This window comes from Siphateles boraxobius, unplaced genomic scaffold (genome assembly GCF_051911475.1).
Source record: "Siphateles boraxobius isolate OS27281-9 unplaced genomic scaffold, OSU_SipBor_1 35, whole genome shotgun sequence".
NCBI classification, from domain to species: Eukaryota; Metazoa; Chordata; class Actinopteri; order Cypriniformes; family Leuciscidae; genus Siphateles; species Siphateles boraxobius.
In genome coordinates this window covers 4,233,622-4,256,326 of record NW_027508975.1, presented here as the reverse complement: position 1 = coordinate 4,256,326, position 22,705 = coordinate 4,233,622, and the positions used below count along the sequence as shown (strand labels likewise).

General features: G+C 39.3%; 2 protein-coding genes across 3 annotated transcripts in view; both read left to right on the top strand.

Annotated features, from left to right (window-relative positions):
* The window catches only part of sfpq (splicing factor proline/glutamine-rich), a 30,746-nt gene extending 19,030 nt beyond the window's left edge, over positions 1-11,716 (top strand). The window contains exons 10-12 of one of the 2 annotated variants that reach the window (XR_013190427.1): positions 10,828-10,880; positions 10,963-11,041; positions 11,601-11,716. Coding sequence is in view for 1 of the 2 variants with exons in the window: in XM_077196087.1 (XP_077052202.1) it covers positions 843-851 (9 nt within the window). In the remaining variant the exon portion in view is untranslated. Of the gene's footprint in view, positions 1-842; positions 5,158-10,827; positions 10,881-10,962; positions 11,042-11,600 lie in introns of those variants that run through there. The other variant, XM_077196087.1, reaches the window with a different exon arrangement.
* A 729-nt stretch (positions 11,717-12,445) lies between these two features.
* Positions 12,446-15,806, top strand: LOC143702344 (uncharacterized). Its single transcript, XM_077196117.1, has 2 exons — positions 12,446-12,865; positions 14,324-15,806. The coding sequence occupies exons 1-2, from the start codon at positions 12,585-12,587 to the stop codon at positions 14,889-14,891; spliced, it is 849 nt and encodes a 282-aa protein (XP_077052232.1). The 5' UTR covers positions 12,446-12,584; the 3' UTR covers positions 14,892-15,806.
* Positions 15,807-22,705: the final 6,899 nt, after the last annotated feature.

The window sequence follows — 22,705 nt, the reverse complement described above, 5'->3', positions numbered from 1 at the left end:
CCCTCACAGTTGTCATGAAGGGCAAAATTAGCTGTATAGACCAAAACAACTTAGGACACCAGGCTGTAAACATATTTTTTTCTGTGGTAAAGTTGGGCATTTTAACATGGGGGAGATACAGATTTGACTCACTTTTGCTGCCAGCCTCAAGCGGCAAGGCGATGAATTGCAGTTTAATTCACTTCAGTGTTGGTTTCAAGAGAGAGACAGAGAGGTTGCCGCTTGTTTAAATCACATGGCTTGATCAAGATTGGAGCTGGAAAAAGGTAACTTCACTTACAGATATTACAAGATACATTGTGGTAAAATGTATTGTCTATTGTGTTGGATTTCTATAAATTTTTTTCCTTAACAGGTTTGTTCGTGACTTCCGAAGTATCTTCGAGTTTGGAACTCTTTTGGATTTTAGCCATTTATCCACTATTAATCTAAGCCTCATACGGCATGCCCATGGACTGTTCACCAGCTGTCTAATGCATAATGCTCACAAAATGGCTGGAGTTTTTTTTAAAATACCAGGCTCTAGTCTGATTGGCTGGCTTTTAATTTTCAGGATGCTTAGGTTTTTGTCAGCCTACCTGGAAATATTTACTATTTCCCAGGCTTCTTCAATGAGCACTTCAAGGGAAGAACTTAACGCTGGATTTACCAAAGATTGTGAGGGTCGAGGCATTAAAACTTCAAGAGCTTTGTTCAAGACACTTGGTAGCAAGTACACAAGTCATCATTGACCACACCCTGTATGTTACGTCTATTTCTTTGAGTTTTACCTCTGAAGCACCATGTGTTAAACAGACCATGCTTGGTCAGTTCATGTCAGTTTGTCACCTCTTTTGCTCTAGGTCATCTGATTTTGGGCAGAATGAATATGTGAGCCTAATCCACTACAAAATTTGACATTATGGTATGTAATCATTTATTTATCATTGACCAAATCCATGTTGGCTTGTTTGTCCAATTTGAAACAACCAAGTTTATTTTGCTTCATTACAATTATTAGTGTGCCACCTTACATCTTTGTGTCCCAAATTTAGAGTGTTGGTATTAATTTTAAAGTTCTTGGCCAGAATTCATGAAACATTTGATAAATCTTTTCATAGTTTCATAGATACAAAAAACATCTGGGGGAAAAAAGGTCTTAAAGTCATTTGAACAAACTCTTAAAGTTAAGATAACTTCTACTTGTCTTAAATCCCCAAAGGTAAGACCGCGCACACACACACACACATATCATTCCAGGGCTTGACTATAAAAACTACCTGAGGCCAGCGTGAGACGCTCGAGTCAATTGACTGAATTGTTATTGGCTCGATTGATTACACAATCAAAATGGATGCATCAGGGATGTCAATATACACAAGTTTCCATGATCGATCATCGTTTAAATTAATTAATAGATTAAACGTTAATATTGCAATATGCGTCTACATCAGTGGCAAATAGCCAACTGCATGACCGTAAATGCAAATTCTGATCAAAACATGTTCCCCACCAAATGAATAAGAAGGATTTTAGCCTAATAAAGGGCTAGTAGAATTGTAAATTGAGTCGATGTGATTGATCATTTAATTAAATTAGTTATGTAATCAAACAACCAATAGCCTACAACGTGTCAACAAAACCGCCTCAGATGCGTGCTAGTCAGAATGTATAACTCCTGTTGTGGATGCTTCTGTAACAATGCACTGAAACATGGCAACTAAACCCAATGAATTCGCAACAATTCTCATTGTTCTCAGTTTTCTCATTATAATATGTCAGCCCCAATCGTAGTTATTAGTCATGCATTGCTGTTTGAGCTGTATGTGCTGAATGAACATCGGTAAACTGAAGAGCTTTTGCTAGCGGGTTATTTTAACTCAACGAAACAACCTAAATGAGGTTAATCAGATATATACAAAATAAACATTACAAATTATATCTACACACAATGAAGTGAATACACAAGTTTGAGCAAAGTTACGTGCTAGTCAGAATGTGTAACTCCTGTTGTGGATGTGCTTGTCCTGGAGCAACACGCTAAAACACAGCAAATCCAAAGAATTCATAACGTTTTATAACAATATTGTTCCATATAATGATATGTAATATGACAGTCCCAATCGTAGTTATTATTAATCATGCATTGCTGTTTGAGCTGCATGCGCTGAAGCTGACCACCGGCACGCTTTATACCGCATTAAGTCTAAACCAATTAAGATTAATTATAGCCGATTATTACTTGAGAGACCTGAGAAAAAATTAAAAATATACAATTCTTAAATATTTGAGAACTTTGGAATTTTTCAAGAATTACACAATATAAACTCCAAGGAGTTTGTAAGACTGTTCTTAAATTGTTTTAACTTATGACCTTTAATCCGGCCATAATTCATAATTTTAGAATTAAAATATTGTAGTCCATAGTTGTAGCATAGCAACTATTATTATTTCTGATATTGAAGTTGTTCTATTATCTGGTCCCTTTTGAGCAACTTTTTCAGTTTAGACTACATTTCCTTGACTGCATTGAGGATGAAGATATTTTTTGACATACCTGTTTCTTTTTTTATTTTAGGTAATGTTGGTTCAATGAGATGATCTTTGAGTAATTCAAACTGAGTATGGGATTAAAAGGTCTTAACTTCTTATGAAGCTAATCAAACCATCAAATTGCAGAAACTGATTTCAAGAAACAAGTGATGAACCATATGAGAACTGCGAAGGATTGCCCTTAATTTAGGCAGTTTGGAGATTTTGTTTTGTCTTGTTTGAGTCATAAATTCACATTTGCATAATACTTAAATTTGTAAGCTTTGAGAAAGATGAATTGCTTTCAAATTGCTATGCATTAGAGATGCGCGGATCAGCTCTAACGTCACTCGAATCCACTGTTATTAAATCCACCGCAAACCTATGTATTTTCTCTGTTTTATATATCCGCAGCCAATCGTTAAATTACAATTACCTTAAGCGTGATGATATGGTAACATTAACACTGAAGGAGGCTGCTTTTAAATCAACATTTATTTAAAGCAAAAGTTATTCTTTGCAGAAATTATATTTCTATAATCGCGTAAATTAGGGGTCGGCAACCTATAGGACACACGGAGGGGTAATTGCTGGTACATGAGCAAAAGTGAGAGATGTGCATTTAATTCAGATAAAGCAATGAAACCGTGCAGCTCTCAAAGCATGAGCAGCGCATCGCACACAATAGTTACTGACAGCTTTTTCCGCTATTTGATCCATTTAGCTTTGAGGGGGGGAAAAACAACGTCAATGGTATACATTTCGGAGCTATGAAGTATATAAAGCCCTTTTAAAAATTCCACACATTGCACGATGACGGTGATGCATGTGCAAACTCTGTTATTGCTGGTCTCTTCATGCGTTTCAAGTAGCTCAGTGAAGTTTCATTTGTGTCAGCTTGAAGAAACAATTTTCAGAGTTGCATCCTGAACACACAGTTGACTTCATTAATAATAGCGAGACTAAATTATATTACCAGTGCTGATGCCGCTCTCTCTCCCATTGTGGTCTTTGATCGTGAAATTAGTTGATGATTAAATGAAAAGACTTTACAAAAAATTGCTTCCATCATTGTTGGAAAACGGACTTCAGAATATTCACTTTATTTTTTAGTTAAAGCTGTCAAGTTAAGCAATGCCTCATGTAGGTTCCTTTTGTTTTATATAATGACCACTAAGAGGTCTCTAGACATTGTTTTCTTTGATTGGTTTTCCCTGAAGAGATATACATTGTTGAAAACGAAAGTAAGAGTGAATCATCTTGCGTTTTACTGTGAAATGAGAGTTCCAGGTCTTTAAAATCAACGCATTGATTTATTTTTCATCCAACTGCAGCTTTTGGAATGCTTTTGTTTCTTGACCGCAGCATCCTCAGATATAACCGCGATCCGTGCATCACTACTATGCATTGTCAAAAAACACAATCTAATATTTTTCTTAAGACTACTCTAAACCAACCAGTCAGTTTTCTAATATTATTTCGAGTATTCAGTGTTTGAACAAAGACAGTAGGGCTGTTTAGAAGCATTAGGAAATGAATTAATCTGAATATTCTCCTGCATTTTCACGTTCTAAAATACTTTTGGCCTTGAATGAATGGGAAGAGTTTTCAAATTCCCACCTGAAGCTTTTGTAGCTAGTGTCTTGAATATTAGCAGGAAGAGAAAGATAAAAATTAACTAGCTTCTCATTTTGCAAGAACACTACACCACCTCCAGGCTTGGTAAGTGCAAAATGCATGATTATTTCACAGTCTGCCAAGTCCTGCAATCAAACCATTTGAATTTTGTCTGTTTGATAGTTAAGGAATTATTATTAGAAAATCTTTTTCCCCATCAATTTAGCTCTACAATTTACTTCGATCCACCTTATTTTTAACGTAAGAGCGGGCGCTGCCATTGCAACTGGAATGTGTCGGTTTCTGGTCTCATCCACTTTCAGTTATTTTAGCTGTACAAAAACTGGCTGTTATGCTGCTTGATATTGCAAACTGATACTACTTATATTATTTTAATTTAAAATTATTTTACCATTTGCAGCATTTTTTTATTCTTGTAGTTTCTCTATAGCGGCAAATTAATGTGAAGGCTCAGAACATTCACAGAAAATAGCTTCCGCGTTGAAGAATAAGGTGGATTTTTTTTCTTACATTTTTAGTCCTTATTCACACTGGGCGAAGAGGGGTCAGGGAGGAAAAAATCACTGATCAACTTCAGACCATATTTAAAGAGATGGGTCATTCAATGAAAATTACTCACCCTTGTGTCATTCCAAACCTCTATGATTTTCTTCTGAGTTGCACAAATAAATAGTTGAAAGCATTTTTCAAGCTCATCAAAAAGCTCCAATATTAGTCCATAGGAAATGTACAATATATTCCATGCCTTTGTGTTAAAGCATGGTCACACAGGCAAAATTTCGCTTTTCAAATCAAGAGGTCAATGTGGAGAATTTATGGGGGTGGGTGTGGGTGATTTCCTGATCCTGTGATCAAAGCTGAATTTTTAGCAGCCATTAAATTACTATTCAGTGTCACATGATCCTTCAGAAATCATTCCAATATGATGATTTGTTGAACAGTTGTATTTCTTGATGATTTTTTGGAAATCGCGATTCTATGAATAGAAAGTAAAAAAAAAAAAAAAAAGTGAATTAACTTTTGACTAGTTGTTCATTCCGTATTTTAGGTAGGCTACATGAGTGGAATGGCCCATCATGATTCCATATGCCTCTTAGAATTGCCTTAATAGAATTTGTTCAGATGACTCAAGGGTTGACTAAAGACAACTGTGTGAAATTTCACAGATCACCGGTAAATGTTGCCGCACCTTTAGGCCCCATTTACACCTGGTATTAAGATGTTTTGGTCGATCAGGTCACAAGTGGACAAAACTAAATGGTTTTGGTTACATGTAAATGGGGTCTAAAACGTTTTGAACTTGTCCACTTTCAAACTCTTCCAGAGGTAGTCAAAAATGCATTAGACTAGGTTGCTTTCATAGTGTAGATGCTTATGTTATCAAATTCCTTTGAACAGCCACAAAAGATGCCTAATCTCTGGCTACTGACCTAATGCCTAAACATTATGGGAAGCACGTTAGCTAGACAGGATTTAAACTTTGTTGGCTGAAGACCCAAGTTTGCTTTGAGAAGAATATGTATAAAACACAAAGTTCTCTCAACATTGCTGATTTCTAACACACACTTACTGGGTTCAGCAAGATCCTGCTGCTATCAGAGCTGAAATGAAAACAGCTGCTGTGTATTTCTGTCGTAAGCCCATATATTTACCCTCACATAGACCCTCCTCTCTAAGAAATCAGGACAGAAGTGATTTCAAGTGAATAAAGGAGACTGATTAAGGGTATGTTTACACATAAAAATAATGCACCAAAAACAAAAAATGTTTCATTTGCGTTTTTCGTATACAGAAGACAACGTTTTCAAAAAGCAGTAATTTGCTATGTAATTTTGTAAAGAAACCGCGCCTATAGACCGAACATGTAATACACATGTGCATAACGTCACCGTTATCACAAATTTGAGTTTTTGTAGTTTACATGGAGACAATAACGGTGTTGTTTTCAAAAACTTGACTTTAAAACCCGCTTTCAAAAGTTTGCGTCTTCAGGCCCCCCAAAACACCATTGTCGTGTTTTTTTATTTTAGTTAAAAGATGTTGTATAAATGCCGCTAAAACCATATGTAATCTGGAATGTGTCTCCCTCGTCTATTTGTGGTCCGATCCACCAAATCACATCCTAATACCGGCGTAAACGGGCTTAGTCAGAAGAAAGTCAGACTGGTTTGGAGTGACAAAGGATTGTTAACTATAGCCTACACATTTCATTTTTGGGTAAATAGTTGACACATCCAACTTTTGAGCCATTGGAATTATTTTTGATATAGTGTATAAAGGCCCGTTTACACCTATAACTATAATGATATTTTCGTCCACACCAGCGGACAGTATTGTTCTGTTTATTCTTGGTGTATACTTGTCCGTCGCTTTAAATGTTCGAGCTCGTAATAGTTCTATTGATTGGCTGTCAATGTTTCTATCGTTCATCAGCTGAATAAAATCGTTCTGAAAGTGATTCCAACGATATCGTTTCTATGCCGTTGTAGTTATAGCTGTGGTGTGGACTCTACTATTCTTTAATATTGAGTATTTCACATTCTGTAACGACTTTTAGAACTATATCTTTATAGTTATCATCCTAGGTGTAAATGGGCCTTAATTCAAGACACATTTTAAAAGTGAATAAATTCCTTGCTTTCCTTTTCTGAAATTTTGGTAGGCTAGCAGGAATTTACACCAAGTATGTCAACTTTCTCCAGTTTTTTGACATCCCCTGCATGTAGTTAGCACTTTACACTGGGACCATGAATTTCCATATATTATTTATAGTGTGACTCAGACTCTATGGTTAAGACTGTTTTCCCCCTTGGCAGAATACAGTGGATACTTGCCTTTTTCAGGCTCCTGAGATTTTAGCATCATGACAAGAGCTTGTCTCTGTCTGTACTGTGTATTGAGTGAATGGTGGTGCTATAGCTGAGCATTAGGGGCCAGTGTCCAGCTTACCCACAGACTCCAGCAGTTGGTAACATTGAGGATTAGTTCTACAGATCAGTGGACAGTTGAGCCTGGACTTATTTACATCAAGAGGTGTGCTTGCATATCACCGGAAAAGGTAAGTGATCTCGTCTTTGTTCCATGAAAATAAAGTACTACTTTCATCAGCTGTGTTGAAATACTACCACGGTTCTGGCATCACACTCCTGAAAATGGATTCACAGTGTAGAAATTGTTTTTGTAAGCAATATTTGAAATGTGTTTGGTACTTTGGCTCCCTCTGTGTGTATTTCAGCTGCTCTGTAATGTCTTCCACACAGTAGCTGTCTTCAGGGACAGCAGCAGCATCACTGCTTCACCAGGCATCATGCATTTAAGCACTGCACACTAATGAAATATCAAGAACCTCACGATCGAGGGGGTGGTGGCATTCTATTGACTCGAGGTACTGTGAGAAGCATTATCTTCTTTCTGCTTATCAGGAGCAGGAGTGAAACAAAATGTGGTCTGTTTATGATGGTTAAGGGTGCTGAGAACTATAATCTGAATAGAAATGTTCAGATAAAGCTCTTATTTTCAGTTCAGTTTTGATTTTAGTTAAGACACAACACATTTCACTGTTGTGTATGGGGACTTCCTAAACATGATTTTGCTTTTGGAACACTCAGAAAAAAAAATTACACTCAATTTCATAGTAATTGCCTTTATTTTCCTTTTTGTGTACTATATGTCACTTTTTTTAATGAATGAAAAATAGCAACATGGTTTTTGCCTTGTTGAACAGATTTCAGAATAGATGAGTGCATGGAGAAATCATACTATTTGTTTTCATATAGAAATTTGGAAACTGTAGTGGTCAAGCGGCAAAATCCGACACAATTCATTGCTTGTATATACACATACATACACTGCTATCCTTCCGAAGTTTGGTGTCTGTTTATATATGTATATGTATTAGTCTCACCAAGGCTGCATTTATTTGGTCAAAATGCAGTGAAAACAGTAATATTGTGAGATTATTTCAATTTAAAATAATTCTTATATTCAAATGTAAATAATTTATTCCTGATAACAAAGCTGAATTTTCAACATCATTACTCCAGTTATTAGCGTCACGTGATCCTTCAGAAATCATTTTAGTATGCTGATTTGCTGCTCAAGAAATATCTCTTAATGCTAAAACATTTTGCTGCTTAATATTTTTGTGGAGACTAGGGCTGGGACAATTACCGCACTACCGCGGTCATGTGACGCCTACCGCGGGTCTGAGCTCGTCACCGTCATCACCGCAAAAAAAACATTGGCCTGCACATGTGTGCACGTTGTATCTAATGACATGGATTCATCGATTCTAATGACATGGATTATGTCTAATGACATTATGTCTTACATGGATTCAAGGTTTTCTAAACAAAACTTATCAAAAGATGGAGCAAATCTGACCTTTCTTGAGTTGGGGAGCGCAATGTTCCATGACACAATAACATTCCATTCGTATTAGAGATGCGCGGATGGGCTATTTCATCCGCAACTGCATCACAAAACTCATCCATCCGCACTAACGTTTCTTGATCAATTTTCAAAACCGCACCGCCCGCCATCCGCTGATTGTTTTAAGGTCTATGATCGATGCAAGGCGCTGCTGCCGCGAGGCTAGAAAGCTCTTGGATGTTCTAGAAAGGAGACTGATCCAATGCAGCAAAGATATTTAAAGGCTAAAGTCTTTAGTATAGCCTGTTGGATATTAATCCATATTAATAGCCTGTTAATATTGTATCCCCAGAATTCCGATCGGCGCACAGGGACAAAAATGAATAAATGGCATAAATAAAACGCAAACCTGACCTTACCTGACTAGGCTACTCCACAATTTTATCATTTCGTTTTTTAATTTTGTTTAAAAGTAGACATTTCAAGCTTTCTATTTATTTCTCTCTCATGTCTGTGAGGCAAGTAGCCTTTACACTGAGTTTCGGTTCGTTTATGAGACGAGCTCCAGTTCACGTGCAATGCAAGTGATCGCAGCGGCGTCTCCACGTCCTGATTATGTCTGCTATATTTGCTTCTTATTTATTAATTCCAGGCAATTGGGTGATGAAACAGTGATTAAAATTAAGATACAATTTATACAAAACGAAATTCAATTTAAAGAAAGGCTTTCTACAAAACTTAATAAAGTGGTCAAAATCATGTCTGACCCATCGTATGATCCTATCTTACTGATGCTGTTCACTTTTCATATAATCAACATAAATGAGATTAAAAATTTAAAGCGGTTTACCGGTATAACGTGGGAATTTCTTGATTTTCAACCGCGCTTAGAAAAAATCCATACCGTCCCAGCCCTAGTAGACACCATGATACTTGTTACAGGATACTTTGAATAATAGTTTTTTTAATAGAATTTTTTATATCAAAATCTTGTCGAGTCAATTTTATAATTGTATTTATTAGTTGTCTGTATTTAATAGTTCCCCTGTTGATGATGGCTGATGTTCAGATTATCTTACTACACTATTTCTATTAATTCAGCTTTATTTTCTGATTCCAAGCATATTAGATTCCACAATATAACTCAGCAGACTTTTCCCACTCATATTCTCTCCAATCTCTTGAGTGCTTAAACCTTGTCTATCAACATCTGTCGTAGTGTACAACCAATCACTATATTGGGTAGTCTAATTTTTTTTTTGTCTTGTTGCAAAAATGCATCTGTCAGTTTAAGTCGTTTTTCTTTCTCTCTCTCCTCAAACCTGGCAGTCTTTCCAGTCTGTTTACTTCATAACTATTTGGTGTATATATTATATTCATAACTATTTGGTATATTTATACATCACAGAAACATGCTGCCTCCACTCTTTATGAACTTTTTCTATATGGACTGGGGTGGGACATACTCTGGGTAATGAAAGTGCTTTAACGTACATTTCTTTGGTGTTTTCACAAAACTATTGTTCTTTTATTCTTCATAAAAGTATTGCACTCATGCCAGTGACTCATTCTCCAGCAGTGTATCGCAGCCATGTTACTGAACATTGAGCAGACTCTATTAATGGTGCCCTAAATTCACTCTGGTGAGTGTGTGTGTGTGTGTGTATTCCTACTCTGCGGATGATAGGAGCAGATCTTTACAACATGTGTATAATGCTGGATCTGATCAGCATTTTGACTGTCTGGATGTATGTGTAGGTGTCTATTTATCTACACTGTGATCCATTCGCCTTGGTCCCAATCTGTCATTTTTGATAACCCTATTATGGGCCTTGAGTTTTCATCTCTATGGAGTGTGATGCCAGAACTGCCCTTTTGACCTAGTGGCTGCCTCAGAGAGGAAGATCTTTAACCCAACATCCTTATCTTTTAGAAATCTGCAATCGTGTTTGAGGTGGTGTCGTCTGTATTGAAATGAGTCCAAATGTCATTTACCATGTCAGCTAGTGATCTGTACAGCAACCGTGTTTTTGCATGAAGTTGTATTTGCTCTTCAGCAGTACATTTTTTTTAAAGAAGAAAAAGAAAAAGTAGTGACTTAGCTATGTTTAACTTGAATATTCCTAACCACTTACTTGCACATTATGTGCTTTATTTTTTTTCATGAGAGAATTTTCATTTTGGAAAGAGAACTAAAGTAGCTATAATTCCTTTTGTCTTCCATTTCATGTATGTAGTATTAGATATTGTTGTAAATGATAATAGCCTGTGTACTTCTGTATCCTCACTGTCCTTCTCTTACTGCAGGGGCCTCAGGTGATTGAAGGAGGTTAAGAAGCATCACACCGTTTCAAGAATGGGTAAGCATTCACTGAAGACAATGACCAGCAAGTGATGATCCTGCATGTGTTTGTGTGATGGAGTAAAAGTCTTGTCTTTTAGAGCAACCAAGGAACCTGTTCTCGGAACTATCGACTTGTTCGGCACGAGATGTTCCTGCGCAGTGGACAATAACGTTCAGGTCTGTGATGTTGTTGTAATAGAAAAATGTTTTATATTAGTGTGTGTGTGTAATGCTGTCAATTGATACAAAATTTAGGTTTTAATATTGTAGTAAATAATTTCACATCTTTAAATTAATGTTATTGTGTTTTTTTACTAAGTACAAAGGAATTATAGCCGTTCAACATTACCGTATAATTGAATGTTGTATCATTTTTTGTATCATTGAATGTATCATTTTTAAAATACACTTTAAAATTAAGTGAATTTGAAACTCTTCACACAAACCCATTAATAATTTATGGGTTTAAATTTACTGACCTGTGTATTTTAATAAGATTTACAATTCCAAAAAAAATTACTTGTTAAATTTCACATTTCTTTCTCTCCCTCTCGTGTGTGTGTGTATATATATATATATATATTTATACTTTTTTTTTTTATAGTGTAAAAACATCCTTTTACTACTTGTGAAAGTTACTTGGCGGTAAATCTTGCTGTTTTTAATCCAAGATGAGAGAATACTGTTATGTAACCAAATTATTAATTGTTACCTTATTTTTCTTTGTCCTGTATAGTCCTGTGGGAGTGTGACGCACAGATGAGACGTGGCAGCTGGGAAATCTTCAGTGCAGCACTGGATGCATCATGATTATATACAATGTTTTTTTTTAATAAACTGTCAGGATCCCTTTGTCTGGTTTTTGTGAATATTTTTTTTATAGATCAAACCATTGCAAGTTTTAACTGTACGTGCAGACACTAGCGGACTTGATGGTTTAGAGGTGTTGCTAGTATATCAGCATTTTGGTGTTAACATATAAATCTAATGTCTGTTTATTAAACTTACCGGCATGATTTCTTTAAAACAAACTCTGACATGTTTGAGGTCTATAAACGCAGACAGACCTCTGTAACCCAGTAGCATCCAGACCGCTGTCCAGCATCCATTAAGGTCAAGGTGCTATGTTTCTCTTGTTTTATCACCGTTGTGTTCTATTGGCTGACAGCTGCTTCTGGAAGTAGTTCAAAAAGAAAAATAAACCTGCAGGCTGAGAAGTGTTGTGGGGTAAATGTGGCTTGGGCTTTTTAGACCATGTTTTAATGATTTTCTCTGGGATTGTTAGTGTTACGATTAACAACTATTACATTTGCAACCTTTTAGACTGATAAATTTGACAGTCACTATATATTTACTGAATCACCATAAATATTTACTGACATGGCAGTTATAGCAGCAAAAGTTAAAAACTTTCCTGTGATGCACAATCCTAAGACTAGGTTTTTTGTGTATTTAGCTTGGGATGTGCTGCTTTTCAGGGTCCTTTTAAATACATGCGTTCTAGTTTATTTTAAATGGTTCTTCTGAGGTACATGTCAGAATTAATTTGCCAGCGTTGGGATTTATTAAATTGAAGCCATCAGATATCTCCATGTGCCATGATGTCTCAGAAACGCTCAAGTCTTTCTTTTTGCTGTAAGATGACAACAGAACGGAAGAAAGGGAGAATTTGGTGGTGTGCGACCAATGGGCTTGCCTGCTGTATTTTTAATGTGCATGAATGATTGATCACTGTATGTTGACACATGCTCCCCCGAGGGGCGACTGCAGTCCGTCTGGTGCTGTTGGTGCAGACATGAGTGCAACCAGACCTTCTGCACTGAGCGTGAACACTGTGGAGTTAAAACATCAGTGGGCTATGCAGAGAAATCGCACTCTGGTCCGGACGCACCTGCTCTCCAGCTCCGCGAACCCTCTTCCTGGCTCATGGACTAGAGATGATTTCAGGCTTCCATCATTGTCCAGATCGACACATGGTCGGAACACCATGGTGCCTCTCAGGTAAGCTGATATCTGGTGCCTCGAAGTCTAGCGCTGGGACTCCAGGATCAAATTGAGAAAAGTCTTTAATTAAAAATATTAACGTCACTGAATCCATCTAAATATATTGGTTTATACCAACAAAGCTATTTTTAATGCATTAAATCAGGAGGAAACTGTGATAGGCTACATCAAAAAATAATTGGATAACAGGATCTATGTATTATATACTCTATTTTATTATGAGACTTTAAGCATATTAATATTCTTAAGAAAATTGACAGCACATGAAATTGAATTTTAGGTTTAATGTTTATAGTATTTCAATAGAATTTTTTTCATCTAATTGTTTCAAATAATTTTTAAAATTCAGTATAAGTTTAATGCTTACATCAATGCAATACCCAGAATTAGTAGTTTGTTGGGGTTTGCATTAAACTTCAAAGCTGTACAAATGTGTGTAGGCACGTCTTCATCATCCAGTAACATGAAGTGTCAAAAAGTTCTATACACTATGGAGAACGCTCTAGAAACCTGAGAAACACTCCTCTTGTGTGGCAACACACCCAAACAGCTCGCAGGAAAAAACAACAGCTATATTACACTGATTATCCAATGACAGCAGCTTCGGTTCCTATGGGTTTCTCAAGCAGTACACGTGTATGATGGCCATATTTTAAAAGCAGCAGAGGAAAGGAAAGATGTAAATTATTATTAATGTTTTGTTTTTTACAACTATCATGAATTATTCCTTCAAAAATATCTTTGTATTCTTTCGGAGTCTCAGTTGGTATGTCGTAATTATCAAAATTATAACATCTTAAAGTGAAAATGTTAACTAATTTTCAAGTCTGGTGTAAATAATATACATTTTTAAGAATCTTATGCTGAACAACACTGCATCTAGTTGATTAAAAATTACAGTTAAAACAGTAATATTGTGGAAAAATAAATATTTAAAACAACTGTTTTCTATTTGAATATATTTTAAAATTCAATTTATTCGTGAGATGATATATGTTAGCTGAATTATCAGCATCATTAGTCCAGTCTTCATTGTCACATGATCCTTCAGAAAATCATTAGTTTGTTCAACTTAAAGCGACGCTGCGCAGACCGATCGGTGCATAAGCCTACATCAAAGTACCGCGAAAACATACAGAACTCTCGCGGTACTTTGATGTCGTACACTGATCGGTCTGCGCACGCAGCGCTGCTTCAATTCAAACACCTGTGCTGCTCAACTCAAGAAACATTTCGTATTATTAAAATCTTTTTTCTTTTTGCACAGTATACATGTGTTTACTGTCACCTTTGATCATTTTAACGTGTCTTTATTAAACTTAATAAAATAACATATAAATAACTTCCCCCAAACTAATACTATTTTGAACGGTAGGTCCATTCCTTCCCATTCCTTCCGCTTACATGAATATTTTCTGATTAACCTCAAATGTCTGTTTTTGGTCTCCCTCCCAGTATCAGTGAGCCTTCCCTGTTCACCCCAGGCCAGAGTGATGTTTTCGAGGGGTTTTCAAAAAACCGCCACCCCCTTCTACGCAAACGTGATGGCCCCTCTCCTCCCTCCTGCAAGACCCCTGAGAACACAAAGACACCTCAGCAGAGCTTGCATCAAGTGTACATGCATTTCGCTCAGCCTCTCAGGCCTGTACCAAAGCCTGGACAAACCGTTCCTCGCAGTCAGCGGCGGCCCACGGAGAGCAGAGAGAGGCAGTGCAAGCAGCCCGTAAACTTCGAGACTTTATCTGTCAGGGGAAATACTTTCCTCCCCACCCGCCATTCCCCTGACGGCGCTTCATCTTCCAAGTCTCGGTCTCACACACATCAGCTGCATGTGTTCCTACCTGCAGAGGGCGCTGTGCCGGGGGAAGACAGGGACAGTGAGTTGGTTGATGAGGGTTTCATGGATGAGCTGGATAGCAAAGTCAACAAACTGAGGGCAAGGCTTCAACAATATCCAAAGAAACCCAAGCAGTGTGATTTAGAAAAATCCCTGACAGGTATAATAAACAGTGTTGTGTGCTGATTTATAAAAAGAAGGATATTTTATAATATCCCTACAGCTTGTTATACAGTATACTACAATACAGGCCTGTTAACACCAACGACAAAAACTTTAATGATAAACTATAAAAATTATAAACAGCCAAAATTTTCTCACAGCACTTGATATAATTAAACTTATCAATTTGATGGCGGATCCAGAAAGCTTCAAACGACAATCACCAGTGACAACTGGAGATTCACCCGTTGTAAAATGCAAAAGACTTCGGACTTCGGAGTAGGGTGACCACCGCTTTGCGTTGTACCGCACAGCATTTTCACCCCTTGTCCCGCATGTCGCATTTTGAGAAAGAATATTCATTAGTCTGTTGGTTTTTAATGATCATATTAAGAAAACGTGCATGCGCTCTTTTGCCTTTTTAATAAAGCATTTTATTTATTATTTTTGCAGCGTAGTTTTTCACCTGTATTTAACAGCGTTTCGTCAGAAGTACAAATACAACAGTCATTTTAAAAATCCTATCCAATGGTTGAAAGCAAAGGAGTAAACACGGTCACTAGTAGGTTGTGACGGCTGTCAATCAAAATGTGGAACGATGATTCGTTCCATGTGTTTCTGTCAGAAAACAAATGGATAATTCGGTAAATTAAATTTTACATTTAACAGAATTTATCAACTTGTTGTCTGCTGTGGTTGTTTTAATTCACATCATTACTAAAAAATATGAACGTTTTTGGTTTAATATATTCTTAATATTTAAGACTGTCAATTATCTAAATTCATGTTGGTTTATATTTTATTTGTTCATTATTTATTGTGTTGGATTGTAGTTGGACTTGGTCAGAACTGTTTCAAAAATATTGTATGGTGCCTGCTGCCTTTGGGCTCAGTGATGTTGAATTTAAAAGTCATGTAAAATAAAGACATGTTATGTTACATTGTGATGTAATGGTGTTTTCTGGAAGGGATTGAAGAACAAATAATTTGTATCAGCTGAAAGCAGAATACAAATGTTTTTATTAAGTTAGATAAACATTGTATAACAGTTTCAGGTTATGTTTTAGTGTTGATAACATGTACCACACAAACTTATAATCGTCCCACATTTGGTTTGTTTGATAGTGGTCACCCTACCTCGGAGTGGCTATAGAAAAAAAAGAGACTGCAACCGGGCCCATGTGAAAACAAGGATAAATATCGGAAGGGCATTAAATGTAGTCAAGCAATGCTGATGTTGTTAACATTAACAATTTAAGAACAAAGTATAATTTGCACGGTTTGACGTGATATGATAAGCAATCGTTAGATTTAATCAGCACAATTTACTGCAATGCTTTTTTTCCCTTAGTTGGTCAGAACAAAAGTGGATGTTACTTGTTCAGATGACATTTTCCGGTGAAAATTCTTATGTCGGTCCTACTTCCAAAAATTAGAATCTGTGATTCCGAATGACAGTATCCACACCATAGACATCATGATGTCTATGATCCACACTGGCGTGGTGACTGACAGCCACACATTCTCCTCAAAACATTGGATTCATCCGCGCTGTGCCGTGCCGAGGCACAACCCACATAAAGTTGATAATTCCGCGAATAAATGCAATTGTAGATTACGAACAGAGATGGCGACAAAGAGAGAGCAGCCAGAAAAATGGAGCGAAACTGGAAGAAAACAAAACGATACTCGGTTACTAACGTAACCCCGGTTCTCTCTAGAGAGGGAACGAGTATTGCGTAAGTTTAGCTTACGCTACGGGAAAGATTCATCTTCTCGAGATATTGAAGCCAAAAAATTATCCTTAATTTTGTATTCATTGTCAACGCAGTGCAGCAGCTAGCAGACCTAGAGCAGGCCATCTCGCGTGCTCATTGGCTGCCCTGCGGGCAACTGCTGCAGCCTACCAGTGAGCACGGCGTGACGTCACGCCCAATGAAGGGCGCCCGCGCCTTCATAGTGTAACAGCCCGCCAGAATGGGCGTCGCTTAGCGTATAAACATAGGGGCTGTAGGCTGACTTCCCGGGTTTTTCGTCGACTGAAGCGAAGTCGCTCGTGGCGCGAGCACGGCCGGTTATGCAATACTCGTTCCCTCTCTAGAGAGAACCGAGGTTACATTAGTAACCGAGTATCGTTCTCTTACGAGAGGTTCTCTCATATTGCGTAAGTTTAGCTTACGCTACAGGAACACTTTGTCAACGCCATGCGCGCCAAGCATCCACCATGAGACCCCGAACTTTCAGGGGAACCCCATAAGTGGAAAAAATAAGGTGGCCAGCCACGCGGGCCATCACTTGTACATAAGCACACATAGGGAATACACCCGCCGGTCTGTATAGGCACATGGCACATACCCTACTAGTGCAGCTCAACCAGGAGAGCTGAGTCACGTGAGAGTGATCTGAGCAGGATGATCTGGGCAGAATACACCTCTCCTTCACACTGACAACAATTTAGCCTGCAAGGCAGGAACTTCTAGGTTATAAAACCTGACAAAGGTAGACGGGGAGCTCCAGCCCGCCGCTACACATATGTCATGGATAGAAATCCCACTGGACGATGCCCACGACGAGGCCACGCCTCTCGTGGAATGAGCACTGATGCCCAGAGGGCATTGCAGACTTTTTGCGTAAGCAGCCGCTATAGCGTCCAATATCCATCTGGACGGGCTCTTTTTCGAGGAGGCGAGACCCTTGGTGCGCCCACCAAACGAAACAAAAAAGCTGTTCTGAACGCCTGAAGGAGGCGGAGTGCGTAATGTAAAATATCAGCGCCCTGACAGGGCAGAGGAGATTCACATCACTTTTGTGTCAGATGCTGTCAGAGCTGACAGCGAAATAACTTGCGCTCTGAATGGAGTGCCCATCACTTTAGGAACATAGCCATGTCTAGGTCTGAGGATGACTTTAGAGTCATTCGGCCTGAACTCACGACGCGCTAACAGACAGCGCGTGCAGGTCCCCCACACGTTTTACTGACGACAGTGCAGTCAGAAAGACTGTTTTCAGTGATAGATATTTCAACCCCACGGAGTCTAGTGGTTCAAATGGAAAGGCTTTCAGGGCCTCGAGGACCAATGAAAGATCCCACATAGGAACCAACGGGGGGCGCGGCGGGTTCATCCTTCTAGCTCCTCTAAGGAAGCGGATGACCAACTCATGTCTTCCCAGTGACTGTTCGTGCGTCGATTCTGCGAACACTGCCACGGCCGCCACGTATACTTTGAGCGTTGATGGGGACCTCCCCTTATCCAACAGCTCTTGTAGGAAGGTGAGCAGATGCGCCACCCCGCATGTCCGTGGGTCCAGACCTCTGTCGGTGCACCATCCGGAGAACACCGATCATTTAGACGAGTAGAGCCTTCTCGTGGAAGGAGCTCTAGACTGCTTGATCGTGTTCATCACTCCTTCTGGCAGGGCAACGAGTACCCGTTGATCAACGGTTCTGCGTGCAGAGACCAGCGCTCTGGATGGGGATGCCAGATCGTGCCGCGAGCCTGAGAGAGGAGATCTCCCCTCACCGGAATCGGCCACGGAGCTGTTTGTGACAGCCGTGCTAGTTCCGGGAACCAATCTGATTCTCCCAACGCGGGGCTATGAGGAGCACCGAGTGGCGCGTTTCCCTGATTCTCTTGATCACCTGTGGTAACAGGGAGACCGGAGGGAAAGCATATAGCGGGAGGCTGGGCCAACCTGGGCCAGCGCGTCCCCGTAATTCGAGAAGAACATCAGGCATTGAGCGTTGTCCTTTGACGCAAATAGGTCGACTTCTGCTCTGCCGAATAGGCGCCACAGCTTCTGGACCGTTTGGGGGTGCAGGGACCATTCCCCTGGGGGAACATTGTCCCTGGACAGTTTGTCTAGGCCGTCGTTCAAATGGCCAGGCACATGCGCCGCCCTCAGCGAGCGCAGGTGCATCTGAGACCAAATAAGGAGGCGTTCCATCAGATTGCAGAGATTTCTGGATCTGACACCGCCCTGACGGTTTACATAGGATAATATAGACATGTTGTCCGAACGGACAAGAACATGTCGGTCCTGTATGAACGGGAGGAAGCGCTTCAGCGCGTTCTCAACCGCTATCATCTCCAGACAGTTTATGTGAAAACACTTCTCTTGGTCTGACCACTGGCCGAAGACCGGTCTGCCCTCGAACAGCGCGCCCCAACCCGAGTTGGACGCGTCTGTCGAAATGACTTACCGATAAGAGATGGTTCCCATCATCACTCCCTACTGGTACCAGTCGGCTACTAACCAGGGCTGCAGAGCCGCTATGCAGGTCTGAGTCACTCTGATTTTCTGGCCGGCCAGGGTTGGAGCGGGCGCATGCGCAGTAGGCCCAGCTGAAGCACCGCTGCAGCTGATGCCATACAGCCCAACATCCTTTGAAATGTTTTCAAAGGGAGAAAGCTGCCCTTCTGGAAAGATGCGGCTAGGTGGCGAACACGGCGTGCGTGCCGTGTCGATAAACGAGCCGTCATGGTCACCGACTCCAGTTCTATTCCTAAAAAGGAAATTTACTGGCTGGGCAGTAATGAGCTCTTGGTCCAGTTGACCGTGAGACCCAAGCTTTCCTGGTGACTGAGAAGCACTGTTCTGTGAGACAGCAGTTCTGTCTCTGACTGTGCCAATATCAGCCAATCGTCCAGATAGTTCATTATTCGCAGCCCCTGACTTCTCAGGGGGGCGAGCGCCGCGTCCATGCACTTCGTAAATATACGGGGTGCTAGGCACAGGCCGAACGGCAGGATGGTGTATTGATATAACTCACCGTCGAAGGCGAATCTCAACAATTGCCTGTGACGGGGTATTATCTGAATCTGAAAATAGGCATCCTTCAGATCTAGAGAAATAAACCAGTCCCTCGGGCGAACGTGCGCGAGGATTTTCCTGGTCGCACGCATTTTGAACGGTCTTTTCGCAAGCACTTTGTTCAAATGTCTCAGATCTAGGATAGGTCTGAAGGCTCCGTCCTTCTTGGGTAAGAGAAAAATATCGGCTGTAAAAGCCTGACTCGCTCAGATAAGGCAGCACCTTTTCAATCGCCCCTTTGCACAGCAGCTTTGCTATTTCTGCGTGAAGTAGGTGTGCTACTTCCGCATTCACTATCGTCGCGGTCCGGGCTTGAAAGCGCGGGGGACGGCGAATGAATTGAAGTGTATAGCCCTGCTTTATTGTGCTCAGCACCCATTCTAAAATCCCTGGGATAGTTTCCCACGCAGCTATGTGAGCCGCTAGGGGGCGAATGGCCTCCGGGTTCAGATCGCCACCATTTGCGGACTTGTGAAACTGATCCGGAGTTCTGGGCAATGGCCGCTCGCTGAAAAGCCGAAACCGGCTGATTTATGTGAGATGTCCCAATCATAAGGGATGGGGAACATTCTTTTTGTCAAGTTTACATGATTAACAAGATGGATTTCCACTATAATCAACAATTATATAAGAAACATGACAAATGTAAACATACAGGGTTCCCACTCTTTTCTTGAAATGATTTTCCAGGACTTTTCCAGGACATTTTCAAGACTTGTTCAGCTGCTACAGTGCGAATCAAGTTATCACAACCAAGGTTGGGCGATATACCGATATTATCATATCGAGATATATTTTGAAACAGATGTGATATTGTACCTATACCGTTATATCTGTATCATAGTTGTGCAAAGATTGTTGTCTTTCACAATGCCACCTGCTTTCCTCTACTTGCAATGCCACCCTACTAATAAAAGTTATTCTCTACTTTAGTCCATACACTGCTATTTTACTTGCTGATATCAGTTTAAAAGTCCAAACTCTCACAGTCAAGCTGATTCGCAATCAGTCACTAACGTTAGAAAATATTAACTAATATAAACTTTTTCACGCAAATGTATGAGTGACGACACGCCCACAGCTCTCCACTGCTCCTCAACAGAAAGAGGGAGAAAAACCTCTCACTCGATATACTGCGATACAGCAACAATCTTTAACAGAAACTGAAGATGTTTAACAGAAAGTCGCTAGCTTTGGCCCTTCTTTGGATAAATAAATCCTCACTTGGGTCCAGTGCTTGAAGTGGGAAAAGAAAGGTGCCGGTACTCTCTTGCATTGGCAAATCATGACATTTGAGATTTCTACAGTGAAAAACAAAACTTAGAACAAAACTTATTAATATTGTTATTTATTGACAACATAAATGTATTAAAACAAGTCATGCGTGTGTGCACGTGCGTGCGAAAACGGAACTCCTCCAAGCCTGCAAGTCCAAAAATACATTTAGATTACTACAGTACATTTTATTTAATTAAATGCATTTATGGTGAGATTATTATATTTTCATGTCAATCTGTGTTTTGACCACGAACCATGAGCTGTCACTTTAATTCACCGCGTGCAGCACAGCAAAAATAGACTCGGAACGATCTCTGCACTGCTGTATACGCACAGCACCAGGAGTGCATTGACGGACCGCATGCGCGTGCTGTGTGAAAGCTCGAACCTGTTAACGTGGGTGCGGAAAAAATACGCACTGCATCCGCACTGCAAACGAAGTATATCAACGGGCGTGACACTGGCGCCTTTTCTGTCAGTGGTCGAGTACCGGCTACATGCGAGAAGTAGCGGTACGCAAGAAAAAGTGCAGGTACGCATAATATGGAATTACTTTTGTGCCAATAATAATGAACGTAACTTTTCAAGAAACTGATGAAAATATAAATTGAAACTGAAAAAAATATCTTTGAAACTGAAAAAGAATAAATCGCGGGCACATTTTTTTACTTCGTTCTTAATACACGGCATGTTTTGCTAACTATTTCTCATATTTCGTTCGCTGATCTGAACTTACAAATGCGCTTCCAGAATTTTCAGTTACGCTTCTGAAGTTTTCGTTTACGCTCCCTGAGTTTTCGTTCGCAGTTCTGACCAATATTATCTGTCTGCAGTCCCGGAGGCTGCATTTTCAGGACCCCACTTCTAGGACCGCATTTCTAGGACCCTAGTTTTTTGTGACAGCGCCACCTACCGAGTCGGAGAACCGCAGTCCCAGGAACGCATTTCCAGGACCCTAGTTTTGGAGGACCGAAAAAAGTGCCACCAAGGCAGTATTTCCACCCAATTTTAACTTCATTAGAGTTTTTTTTTTTTCAAGTTTTATTACACCCAAATACTACGTTCTTTATTGCAATTAAACCAGGTTCCTAGGAATGTTGAGAAATTATTGGGTCTAAGTAGCATACTATATAACTCAAGTAAAATAAACAAGGAATCACGTTATAGTCTTTTCAGTCACTAGATGGACCACATTTTCAAGTACAGAGGGAAGACAAGGATGACTCTGGGGGTAGATTTAAGATTGTGTATTTTACAAAATAATATATAACAGCTGAACTTGAACACACAAAATATTTTACAAAATAATATATAACAACTGAAATTGAACACACAAAATATTTTACAGAATTATATATAACAACTGAAATTGAACACACAAAATATTTTACAAAATAATATATAACAACTGAACTTGAACACACAAAATATTTTACAAAATTATATATAACAACTGAAATTGAACACAAAATATTTTACAAAATAATATATAACAACTGAACTTGAACACACACAAAAACAAATTTGATCATGACGTGAACCACATAGACAGAACTACAATGGATGGACAAACACATGGACAACATCATCACTGACTCCTAAGAGAGAGAAAGAGAAGTGAATTAAATAAGGAACATTTAGTTGAACATGTTCTACTCTCTAATTTTAAATTTCATATTTAAAAGATCCAACAACCAACTTTATAAAACCATGTCAAAATGAAGAGATGTAGGCTACACATAACATGT

What these genes read in the sequence shown, in the direction of transcription:
- LOC143702344 (XM_077196117.1), top strand. Translation starts at nt 12,585, where the DNA reads ATGATTGATCACTGTATGTTGACACATGCTCCCCCGAGGGGCGACTGC. An exon ending in AACACCATGGTGCCTCTCAG is followed by an intron (nt 12,866 to 14,323) that starts GTAAGCTGATAT and finishes TCTCCCTCCCAG; the next exon opens with TATCAGTGAGCCTTCCCTGT.